This window comes from Rousettus aegyptiacus, unplaced genomic scaffold, assembly GCF_014176215.1.
Source record: "Rousettus aegyptiacus isolate mRouAeg1 unplaced genomic scaffold, mRouAeg1.p scaffold_m13_p_15, whole genome shotgun sequence".
NCBI classification, from domain to species: Eukaryota; Metazoa; Chordata; class Mammalia; order Chiroptera; family Pteropodidae; genus Rousettus; species Rousettus aegyptiacus.
Window position 1 is genome coordinate 30905389 of NW_023416290.1, and position 13434 is coordinate 30918822.

Sequence of the window (13434 nt, forward strand, 5' to 3'; positions counted from 1 at the left end):
CAGAGAATCTGTTTTGTCTTTCCTTTCCCCAGCTTCCCCCAGTGGTAACATCTATATAGCTATAGTGTATAAAAACCGGGAAATTGCAATTGATATAATCTATAGACTTTATTCAGATTTCACCAGTTTTTACTAGGTGGGACTGGCTAAGGATTTCAAAGTTTATGGCACTTTGTTAAAATAGCAAGTAGAGTTGAAGTTGCAGTAGGAGAAATGTTCTTGCCTGCTCTTTTCTTTTTTTTTCTGTCTTGCCCTCCTGTCCCCTGTTGTGTGAAAAATAGATGCTAGAAAACATATCAGTCTGAATGCTTACTCTGAAAAGCAGTAAATTAAGTGGAAAGGAGGACATGATACCATTAAGAAGTGGCCCTGTATCTGGGAATTATCTGCTTATACAGAAAGGTTCGGCTCAAGACAGTGTGTATTTACTAAGCACATGAAATATATTAAACACTTTCCTTTAAATTATATATAGAGAAGGGCCATTTTTTATTCTGGAATGTACATTTATTCCTCATCACCAACCCATATGCCTGCTAGCTCTTAGAATCTTCCAAAACGAATTCAGGCCTCACCTCCTGTATTTCCTGCCCATGTTCATTGAGTAACTACTAAATGCTGGGTCAGTCCTAGATCCTAGAGGTTCAAAGATGGATTCTACACAGTCCTTGCATACATCAAGTCCACAGTTTAGTGGGAGAGACTGACATTTTGAATATTTATATTCAAGACAGATGACCACTGTAGCAAAGAGAATATACAAGAGAGAAGGAGGCTAGAGACAGAGATCAGTTAGGAGATTGCTATGGTAGCTCAAGTTAAGGTAATATGGCCAGAAACTAGGTGATAAGATTTAGAGGGGAAAGATGGGTTTGAGTGCTTTTTAGGAGTTAAATTGGAAAACAGCGATTAAATGGCCGAAGGGTTAAAAGAGAGTGAGATGTCCCAAATGGTCCAGATGATGGGTTGGTGCAAACACTACACACCAAGGGTGAGAGTTCAAGGAGAAGAGCAGAATCTAGAGGAAAAGTCAGGAGAAGGGTTTAGATATGTTGAGTTTGAGGTGTCTATGGGTATCCAAACTAAGAGAGCTTGTTAACTTCTAGATAGCTCATGCTGTAGATGATAAATGAAGTCGTGGAGTGAATGACCTTGATGGTTAGAATGTGTAGTAGGAGAAGAGGGTCAAGGTGAGGATCCTAGCTAGGAAATAGTAAACTTTAAAGGGTATATGGAGGAAAGGGACCCTACAAAAAAATTGGGAAGGAGAGCAGAGATTTAGGAAGAAGAGTGTTTGGAAAATGAGAGACTGTCCATAATGTTACATATTTCATATGTCAACTATGATGGAAAATGAAATGTTTTCATTGGATTTAGAAACAAGGCAGTTTTTTTGACCTTTGTGAGTTCAATTTCAGTTGGCAGCTAGGAGGAGACCAAATGGTAGACTGAGTAGTGGTTTTTATATATGAACTAATTAAGAGTTTGGTATAAGGTGATTTAGTCAGATGCTCATATGGAATGTAAGGAAAAATGTAACTGATTAAATATTTTAGAAAATCTATAATAGAATGTAGAGCTGAAATGCAATCTCTTGTTTTACACATAGAGACTTCAAATAAATTGTTCAAGATCATCCATCTGGAGAGGGACAGCCAAGACCAAGTCCTAGGTCTCTTGACTCCCTTTATGAAAGGAACTCGTGTATATGAAGAAGTAATCATTCAAGTGATGAACAAAGCCTTATACTTCTGTTGTGAAATGTTACTACTTGTTTGATGAATTTATTCATTTATTCTATAAATATTTATTGCTAGGTATTGTGCTATTTGCTTAGCATACAAAGCAAATAAAACACATTCCTTGCAGAGGACATGCCTGTTGAATTTTATGAAAGTAAAACATGATCACTGTTAAGTGATGGATAGCAGGGTGACAAACTCAAAAACATGTAGCATACAGTACGCTATTGAAAAGGCAGCAAATTGTTCTGCCCAGGAGTTGAAGACCAATGACCTGGACCTTATATCAAGACTGTGACATCTCCAAACGGAGAAAGGATGAAAGGGCATTTTGGGGAGAAGGAACAGCATGAGCAAAGGCAGAGAGGTATAACTTCAAGGACCAATAAATTGCCTATTGAGGCTGCCATGTAAAGGTGGGGAACAACAGGGAATGATTATGAAATCCATACCCATAACACTGATAATAAATGGTGAGGAAACATGTTAGAAGCAAAGAAGTCATTTAATTTGGATTTAAGATAAGTCTGGAGGCAATATAGAGTATGGATTGGAAGTGGACCTGAGTTTAGGACAGGGAGATGTGTGAGGGAGTGTTTCAAATGAAGGATAATGAGGTTCTGAGTCAGAGAAGTAATGGTAACGGTGGGAAAGAGGGAAGTTAAAGAATTTGGAGGTGGAATTACAGGATTTGCTAACAATTCACCTGTTTTCGCTGAGAGACAAGAAAGAATTCAGTAACACTGCAGTTTCTAACTCACTTAAAAGGGAAGACCAGGTTTGAAAGGAAGATTCTGAGTTTGGTGTTGGATATTTAATATTTAGGTGCATGTGGGAAGTCTAGATAGACCTTGTGCCAGATCCTAGGCCTTGCTTATGGTGTTAATTAGTTTAAACAATATATTTAATTATGGATCCCCAAGAATCCCTTAAAATAGTATAGCAGTTGGAAATATATTCACAGCTGGAAGGAACAGAAAATCCAACTAAATGGTGACTGAAAACAAATGGAGTATATATTTTTTCATATAACAGACAAATTGGTGGTGCTGGTATTGGTTCAGCTGCTCAATGATGTCAGGACCAGTTCTCTCGTACTTGTCCTCATGGTTACAGAGAAGCTCATTCAGCTGTAGAATTGTGACCACTTTCTTGTCAGCTGCTTCTGTTTGGGTCTCTTTGGGTAGATCTGGGTCACATGGCCTCCCCTGGCTGGAAGATTGGCTGTAAAAGTAAGGAAGAGAATTGTTAAATTCACTTAACTCACTAGTTTCCATCTTATTAGATGTAATGACGTAAAAAAAAAAAAAGCCAAATAATTTATAATGCCTGCTTTATTACCCTGAATAAAACATCACGAATAATCTCTTGATGTATATTTTCAAAAAAATCAGTCTGCTATCCTAATTGTAACATAAAGGACAAATTAAAGAAAGTAATTTTTAACAACGTATTTCAAAATGTAAAGTCCGAGGCATGATAGCACTAGATAACATAATGAAGTAGTTGGATGTTTGCATGGTGAATGTGACAGTAGTAAATGCAGACTGGTTCAGGGATATGATGATGGTGTTTCCAGTACCAGAAGCAGCATGGGCATTGGTGTTTTACTAAAATGATGAGTAGCTGTTGGTAAAGTTCTGAACAAAACTACAGCATAGTCCTTCCTAATATACATGGTAGTTGTTTCTTTAAAAAGTCATTTGCGTTAAAACTGTACAAAAGCTTTTTTTTGTTGTTTGTTTATATTTGTATATACAATAGAGTTAGGTTCAAAGCTCAGATGATAGGTTTTTCATATTTGAAAAGTTAGTGTGGAACGTAGAAGAGTTCTTAGTACTCAGGATTGTCGCCCACATAGCAGTGTGGCTGGGGTCCCTGGCACCTGCCAACTAATTACCAGTAGGACCCACATACTCCTATGAGAACTCAAAGTGCCCCCCAACCCCCATTCAAAATGCTTCCCAGGATAGTACCTTCCATACTGACAACAATTGGTTTAGATTAACAGGGCCCAACATTTTGTACTCCAAATAAAATTGGGGTTTGGTTAGCAAAAAATAAAAAATAAAAAAGAGAAAATTGAGATTGACGAGGTAATTAACAGTGACTACTAATAGTATGAACCAAGTCTTTTTTATTTTTTTATCTTCTCCAAGTTTTTGCACAGTTCCTGGTTATATAGTAAGTTCTCAGTGAGCTTTCTTAAATGACTGAATGAATAATTGGAATATAAGCTTTGGAAAATAGAAGCCCAGTATTATTTTAACTTTGAATTTAATAAAGAAACAAGTCTTCCTTAGTTGGTTAAAGGGCTAATTATTATAAATACAGGAGAGTTAGGGCTTGGGAAGTGAACTTCAGTGGGCCGGTCAGTATCTGTGCTAGGATTTAGTGTTTCTGATCTTTGTATGTGCTACACACTAGGCTGAAGACTAAGAGTTCAGTTTGTATCAGTAAATTCTGTTCAACAATGGAAGGTTTAGGAGAAATATTTAAGTTTTCGTGTAAGTGGTATATGCAGTCTTTAGAAGAAAAAGTGACACAATAAAACGTCAATAAAAATCTCAGTTCCTAAATCTTATTCCTTCTGTCTTTCAGTACATTCTTTTCAGTTTCTCTTTTCACTTCACTTAGCCTATTCACTCTGGCATTTCTATCATAGCTTGAGACATTTTCAAACAATAATATTTAGGAAAATTGTTTAGAAATAGAAGCAAAGGGTTATGTTTGTTTCTTCAAAATATGAAGCTATTATTAGAATATAATTCATAGTAGGAGAAAAGTTGGTTTTGTTTTAGTTTGCTTCCAGATTTAAGCAGAAAAGAATAAAAATGACATTATAAAAAATTTTCTTTTTTGTGTGTGAAAAAGTTAATGTAACTATGGATTGCGAAGACAATATATAAAAAGCAAGCCTTTTTCAAATAATGCTTCATAATCACCTTTGAATATATATACATTTATGAATTCAAAGGCGTAATACAGCATGGGTTTTAAAAATAGTTGTTTAACATTTTTGAAGAGTATAACATTTAATATTTCCATAGTTTGAATTCAAGTAAGGAACAATGACTTGAACCTTTTGTTTATAAGAATGAAGAGTATTTCTAAAAACCGTTGTGCAGTTTAAGTTTAGACTTTCAAATGTCATATAATTGCTTCAGAGTGCACTAGATTTTTTTTTTTTTGGTCATTTGGTTTGTTATTATTTTAGGGTTTTAAACAGAAGATCTTGAGTGTCTTTTGTAAGCATGGGTTATTTTTCCCTCTATGAAAATTCCGAGGAATAACCAGATATATAATAAGTAGTAGCTTGTTTGGAGATTTTGAGATACTTCACATGTGCTTGTCTTGATGTGGCATCTGGGTGAGTTCTCTGTGCTAGGGAGATGGGGAGGGGGTAGTAAAAATCAGAAAGAAACTCTTCTTCCTTTGCTGCTTTCGTGAAGGGTGACAAACGTTTGTTGTGTCCATTGTTGGAGCACCTTAGGGCATTTTGCTCCATGTATGTTGTATATCACACAGTAAACTTTTAGTCTAACCTTGGGAAATAATACCTTCCTATTATTGTTGTGTCTTCCACTGTTCCCCCCACTTATCATCAAGCTACTTGCCGTCTTCTCCAGGGGCCTCTGAGTCTCTGCGTGGATTGTTTATTCTGTCAAGTTACCTTTTCTTCAGTCCACTCTGACCTTCTTCACATGCCAATCATAAACTGCCTACCCTTCACATCTCAGTTTGAGCATATGTCTTCCTAATTTCCTCCTCCCCTCTGTCTTCACAGAACCTTGTAACTACCTTAGTTATAGGGGTTTTCACATTATCTTTGTCCCTCTTATACTTGGCATCTCATTGAGGGTGTGGATATTATCCTATATATTTGTGTCTTCAGTGCCTAGTATGTGCTCAGTAACTTTTTGTTAAATGAATAGAAAGATGAAGTTATGACCCAAACAAAACATCTTTTACAATTAATAAAGAAGAATTGTTTGAGATGAATACTACTGTTTGTCTTTTTTGACCACCACAGAATTATTTGTTCCCTTAGCAAACTATAGAAAGTTAGTACTGCAGCTTGCTTAATTTTATTTGCCCAAAATGGCTGTATAGGGATATTCATGTTTCTGAGCCAAGGGCAGACTAATAGTTCTTCAGACTGGCAAACCTTTCTGGTAATCCCATAGAGACCTTCACTTGAGTCAGTATGGTGACAGTGCTTTGTGATAGATTGAAAAGTATTCAGCTTCAATGATTGTATTAATCATGATTTTATCCAGTCCTCTCTTTTCTTTAGGTAAACTATTTACATGTTTATCACTCACTGCAAAAATTGTACATTTTGATTTTCCTAAAATAAGCTCTGAGCTAGTAGAGCTATCCCTTAGTACTAATATGAAAGGAACTGGTAGCAAACCTGTATTCATCTTATCCAAACCCCTCTGGACTTTATATACCAGAGTATTTCTACATTTGGCCTGCATCTTCTTACATTGAGGAGGGCTCGTGTTTTTAGTCCTTTCATACAAATAAACTGGTTCCTTTGATCATCCTTTTTATTTGGATTAGTCTAGGTCTAGAAGTTTTTTTTATGTCTAGTCACCTTAAATTTGTGGATTAGGAGGGAATTGTTTTTCTTTGGCCTTATTCTGTCTGTATACTTCACTATTTTAATTTTTATTATAAATCTGTTTTCAAATTACATATTTTGCAGGATTTTTAAGTAAAATGTGATATAGCATTATTTTGTTTCATTTTTGTTACCTCTTCAAATGTAGGCTATTAGTAATAATTATTATTTTCTACTATTTATAGATGAAAACATGTCTTAGTTAGACCTAGCATACTTTTCTGAAAACAATAATAAAAGATTCTTGTAGTACTCTGTTAGAGAGATATATAATTATGCATTCTAGCTAAGAATTATATCAGTAATTTCCAGATTATATTCTAGGGAAATCCAGGTTTGGAATTAAGTAACATGCATTTAATATTTACTGTGTCAAATGTTCTAGGTGATTTCTCATGTAGTTCATGTTTTTGTGCCTTCAATTTAGTAAACTTTCTAAAATACTGATATCATAGTAAGGGAAAAACTGATCCATTAAAAGATAACAAATCATCGTTTAAATTAACCTACTTTTTAAAAATAAGCATTTATTGCATTTGTGGATTTGAAGATACATTTTTGTTAAACTATTCAGAACAACACGGCTATCTGTTTAAAGTAATTATATAATTTTTTTAGTGTCAAAATTAATTTAACTGACCATCTAGGAGGCATTAAGTATTATTATCAAAGCAGCATATTATCCATTATCATTTGTCATATCTGCAAAAAGATGTAATGATGATAGACTTAGTCACTGTTATTTGCCGTACATATCTTTTAACTAGAATATGACCTAAGGATGATGTTCAGTGATCTCTGGGAGATATGTCATTCCATCTTTTCAGCCATTTCTTGAGGCTGTCTTGAGATATGTCTTCTCTATAGCTTTTCATGATCCCCTTTGTCCTTCTCTTATGTTCCCCATGCAACTCTATGTATGAGTCTGTTTGAGTACATGTATTTTATTATCCTTATTTGCTTCTCAGACTGTGGTTGGATATCCTTCATTGGATTTCTATTATATGTAAATGCGTACACTTGCCTATAAGAAAACAATTCTTAATCCTCCAGAAAGTCTGTGCTAGTTGCTCCAGTTATCTGGTTGATTGTAGTTGCTAGTTTATCTGCTGCCTGGGAATCACAACAAAGGCCTTGATTAAATTTCTAAAAAATAAGGGTATAGATTAAGCTCTCTTGTATCCTCACAATGCTGTCATTGTATAGTTCTAATCCATCACTAGAAATGTATTGTGGAATTGTTAATGGACATTTGCAGAAAGCTTAGAGAATTTTTAATGAGAAGTATATGCTTGTGATTAGTCTTAATTAATAGATGGCTTATTACCTGTTTTGTGTGTGTGTGTGTGTGCGCGCGTGCGCACGCCAATACTACATTGGAAAAATGTACTTTCAGAATAAATTGCAATCTGGTGAAATATTTTGATTGCTTAACAAAATTTAGCTTTTTAAAAACAAGCATCATTATGATGACTATAGAAACCAAGAACCTATGCATGTAAATAGTTATAATAAAAAAGAAAGCAGCAGCAATGTATAGTTTTCATAATTAAGACAATTATTTCAAGTATGATAGCAGGTTTTTATTCTCAAAGCTTCATACCCTAGGGAAGCTGAGACCTAGAGAAATTAAAGCCTCATTCACTCTTAAATAAAAAATGTATTGAGTGTTTATATATGAGTACAGTTATTTTTTTTGACTTTGAGAGTAAGAGAGACAGATTTATAAACAAATGTATTAGTTGATAGTATATTTAATTACGGTTAAAACAGAGAAAATGGTACATGTAACTCTGGGGTGCTGTTTGATAAGACTCCACAAAAGACCTGATTTTTAAAGCAGTCTCATTAAAGAAGGTATAGAGACATTTGCCGGAAGAAGAGGAGGGTAAAAAAGGGCTTTGCAGTAAAGGAGAATAAACTTACATAGAGACCCATAGTTATGAAAGGTCCCGGCTATTTGAAGAGCAGTGTCAAGTTCTATATAGTTAGAGCATTACTGTCCAATATAAATATAGATATGTAAGTTAAAATTTTCTAATAGCCATATTAAAAAGAGACAGGTGAAATTCATAATAATGTATTTAGTTCAATACATCTGAAATATTTATGTTGTTTTCCATACTTAAAAATGAAGTATTTGACTTTAAAAATAAAATCAGGTGTATATTTCACACAAAACATCTAATTTAGACTAGTCACATTTCAAGTGCTTGGTATCTAGAAGCTTAGGGGTGTGTGTGTGAGAGAAGGAGAGACAGAGACAGAGATGAGAGAGAGAGAGAGAGAGAGAGAGAGAGAGAGAGAGAGAGAGAGAGATTAAGAGAGAGGAAGTATGCACTCTAGAGGGATAGGTGGAGAGATGAGGTTGAAATAGTTTTAGGAGCCATGTTTTGAAAGGCCTTTTAAGCTGCCTGTATTTTGAATCTATTATTTTATTATAGTAGTTTATGGCTACGCTACTCTAATTATTTGTGGTGAAAGACCAGTTTTGAATTAGAAAAGTGAAATCCAAGAGACGAAAAGATAAGCACCATTTTTTAATTGTTAGATTTGACAAATGTACAGTTACTCTGTTAATTGTCTATATAGGTATCTAAACAAGTGCTATCCAACAGAACTTTTTATGATGATAGAGATGTTCTATTTGTGCTCCCAGGTGGCTACTGAGCATTTGAAAGTGGCTAGTATGACTAAGAAATTGAATATTTAATTTAATTTAAATTAATTTAAATTAATACAACCACATGAGGCTATTGGCTACTGCATACTGGATATGTTTACTCTTAATCTCTGTATTTATCTATTGTGGACTAGTGATGGACTGGCTTTGGTCCACAAACCATACTCTGAGTAGCATTGTTTAGAGCAGGGACTCTAGAGCTAGAAAGCCTTTGTGCGTTTGGCAAATTACTTAATTCCTTGCTACTCTCAGATCCTCATTTATAAAATGGAAGTCATAATAGAGTTGTTGTGAGGATTAAATGTGGAGGGGCGCAGTTAGGGAAAGCACCAAAAAAAGATGACATCTGAAAGCGCCTCAAAGTACGAACTCAGTAGGTGAAGAGGAAAAGGAAAGCATGTCAGTAAAACTCATGTGGATCATACTCTATTTAGAGGGAGGGGCAGAAAATAACTGTCCTAGCCCTATCTTTGCTACCACCATGTCTTTCTCTTTTCTAGTTATCTTCTTATTTTAATCTTTTAGTATATTTGAAACAGAATTACAAAGTAACGTGAGTCTACGATTATAATAAATGCTGCTTTATTAATAATGCCAATCACTACATCTTTACTTATTTATTCCTGGGTGTTATAGTGGCTGAATTTGATGGTAGAAGTTGGGCAATGGGTAAGAAGGGAAGGGGAATCCTGTTTGGAAAGCAGTCCCTGGGGTATGGACAGATAGCTGTGAGATTCTTTCCCCCTAAAACATGTTTCTTATTTATATTGATTATTTTAGGAAGAAAACAAACTGGTAAAAAATGAAGTTCCTTCTCTTCATATTTGCTGGTGTTCACCTTTTACCCCTGAACTCTGGAAAAGCTACATACAGGCATGACAACTCTCAGAGGACTTTTCAAGAAATAAAAGACGAAATAGCCCACTATGGAGATGTTGCTAAAGCAATAATAAACCTTGCTGTTTATGGTAAAGCCCAGAACAGGTCTTATGAACGACTGGCACTTCTGGTTGATACCGTTGGACCCAGGTTGAGCGGCTCCAAGAGCCTAGAAAAAGCCATCCAAATCATGTACCAAAACCTGAAGGAAGATGGGCTGGAGAATGTCCACCTGGAGCCAGTTAAAATACCCCACTGGGAAAGGGGAGAAGAATCGGCTATGATGCTGGAGCCAAGAATGCACAAGATGGCTATTTTGGGCCTTGGCAGCAGCATTGGGACACCTCCAGAAGGTATCCTTTGTCTTTTCAAGTCAATTTGCTGTGTATTTTATAAAACTAATGTCCTATGACATAGTTTATTATGGTATACATGATTTGTATTATAATTTGGGTGATAAGAAGGAAAATGTAATTATTTTATTTTTATTTATTTTTTATTTTAAAAATTTTTTATGCCTACAATACCTGCTCTTCCTAGGTAGTCTCCATCCAAGTACTAACCAGGCCCAACCTTGCCTAGTTTCCGAGGTCAGATGGGATTGGGGTTGTTTAGGGTGTAATTGTTTTCCATTCCATTGGCTTAATGAATTCACTACTGTTATACTTTTTCTTTTTCTTCCTTCTCCTGTTCATCCTTTCTTCCTTCTGTTTCTTTTCTTAAAGAAAGCTGATCATGTGGGGTCATTTTTTAAATGAAGAATATACAAGTATCGGCCCATGATAATTATCAGCCCTATCACTTGATAATTTCTATCTGTTATGACGTTAGTGTTATTCTGTAGAAAGTCGAGATGTATGTTAATAGTATAAAAAACTATGGTTTCTTTCACGTGCCCTTAATATGCAGAATTTCTTAGAATTATTGAATTAGGGAACAAAGCCTTGCACACTGAATTGATTTAATTATTTTCACTGAACCATGGACCACTAATGCAAGGAATTATCCAGGGTAGTTATACTTTTACTTATCACCATGCTGGCTCAGCTTCGTTAGATAACATAAATGCCTAGCTCAGAGATATATAACCAGACAACAGTAAGCTATCTGTCAATCTTGAATCTATTCATGCACTATTTTCCTATAGCAGAGGAACTAATTTAAAGAAACTAGCTTACCTTCTCTAAGAAGTTTTTAGAAACATTAAACCTCTAATGCCCTGGTAGAGAAGTAGATGGTAATTAAAATTTTTTTCTTATTGAGTTATAATTTACATATCATTGTATTCACCCATTTAAAATTTACAACTCAGTGGTTTTTAATATATTCACAGAGATGTGCAACCACCACCACCACATGTCGACTATTTTCATCAGCCCAAAAATAAACTCCATTTTCATTAGCAATCATTCTCCATTCCTCACCCCCTACCCTGCTAAACCCTACACAACCGCTAATTTGTTTTCTATCTTTATAGATTTGCCTATTCTGGATATTTCACCTGAAGAGAGGTCTTTTTTGGCTGCTTTCTTTTGTGTTTTTCAGATTCATCCATGTTATAGCATGTATCAGTACTTAATTCATTTTTATTGCCAAATAATATTACATTTTACAGATATACCACATTTTATTTATCCATTCGTCAGTTCATGGATACTTGTTTTTTTCCTACCGTTTGGCTATTATGACTAACACTATTATAAACATTCATGCATAAGTTTTTGTATGGATATATGTTTTAATTTCTCTTGGGTATATGCCACAGGGTAGAATTGCTGAGTCATATAGTAACTCGTTTAACTTCTTGAAGAACTACCAAATTGTTTTCCAAGGTGGCTACACCGTTTTGCATTTTCACTAATGTATCCTAATTTTTTTACACATACTTTTCAAAACTAGTTATTATCTGTCTTTTCAGTTGTATCTATACTAGTGGGTGTGAAGTGATGTCTCATTGGGTTTTGATTTGCATTTCTCTAATGACTAATGTTGTTGAGCATCCTTCCATATTCTTATAGGCCATTGGTATATCTTCTTTGGAGAAATATATACTCAAATCCTTTGACCAATTTTTACTATTGAGTTTTATTGAACTTTTATTATTATTTTTTTTTTTATAAAAGCTCTTCATGTATTTTGGATACATGTCCATTATCAGATATATGATTTACTAATGTTGTCTCCCATTCTGTGGTTTGACTTTTCATTTTCTTAATGGTAATATTCACTGCAGAAAATTCTTTAATTTTGATTTAGTACAGTTTATCTACATTTTCTTTCATTACTTGTGTTTTTGTTGTTATTATCGCAGAAACCATTGCCTAAACCAAGGTCACAAAGGTTTATTCCTGTATTTTATTCTATGAGTTTTAGAGTTACTTTTTGTATATTGTGGGAGGTAGGAATCTAACTTCTTTGATTTTTACATTTGTTTATTCAGCTGTCTCAACATCATCTGTTGAAAATACTGTTTTTTCCCCATCGAATTGGGTATATTACATTTTTAGATGCTAAACCAACCTTGCATTCCAGTATAAATCCCACTTGGTTATGGCATGTAATCTTTTTTACATGTTAACAAATTCAGTTTGCTAGTATTTTATTGAGTAGTTTTACATCTGTATTAATAAAGGATGTTGGTCTGTAGTTTTATTTTTTTTGCACAGTCTTTGGTTTGATATCAGAATAGTTCTGGCCTCAAAGATCAGAAACTATTAACCTTGTCTTTTTTCTTTTCTAAGAGTTTGTGAAAGATTGATGTTATTTCTTTATGTTTAGGGTATAACTCACCATTGAAGCTATCTGGTCTTGGACTTTTCTTAGTGGGAAGATTATTAATTATTACTTCAATATCTTTCCTTGTTATAGATCTATTCAGACTTTCTGTTTCTTCTTAAGTCAGTTTTAGTAGTTTGTGTCTTTCTAGGAATTTATTCATTTTAATCTAAGTTATGTAATTTTTGGCATACACATATTTATAGTATTCTCTTATAATTATTTTTATTTTTGTGTGGATGGGGATCCCAATTACTGTTTGCTGCTACTTTCTTTTAACTTGAAGAACTCCCTTTAGATTTTGTTTTCAAAGCAGGTCGGCTAGCAGAAAATTCTCTAAGCTTCTTCTATCTTTATTTCTTTATTTAATTTTCATTTTTGAAACATAGTTTTACTGGATGTTAAATTCTTGGTTGACAGTTTTTTACTTTCAACACTTTCAATTTGCCCTCCCATTGTATTCTGGCCTCCATTGTTTCTGATGAGAAGTCAGCTGTGAATGTTATTGGGACTCCCTTGCATTAGATGAGTCATTTTGCTTTTACTGATTTTAAGATTTTCTCTTTATTTTTGGTTTTCAGCATTTTGACTCTGATGTATCTAAGTGTGGATCTTTGTTTTTATCCTGCTTAGAGATTGTTGAGCTTCATGAATGTGTAGATTAATGTTTTTCATCAGTTTGGGAAATTTTCAGCTATTATTTCTATGATTATTTTTTCTCGCTT

At 34.4% G+C, this 13434-nt stretch overlaps 1 protein-coding gene across 2 annotated transcripts in view; it reads left to right on the forward strand.

Annotated features, from left to right (window-relative positions):
* Positions 1-13434, forward strand: part of CPQ (carboxypeptidase Q) — a 433138-nt gene that overhangs the window by 92348 nt on the left and 327356 nt on the right. For both annotated transcript variants that reach the window (XM_036233308.1, XM_036233307.1), the window contains one exon: positions 9836-10287. In XM_036233308.1, the coding sequence (XP_036089201.1) occupies positions 9858-10287 (430 nt within the window). In that variant the 5' untranslated portion in view covers positions 9836-9857. Of the gene's footprint in view, positions 1-9835; positions 10288-13434 lie in introns of those variants that run through there.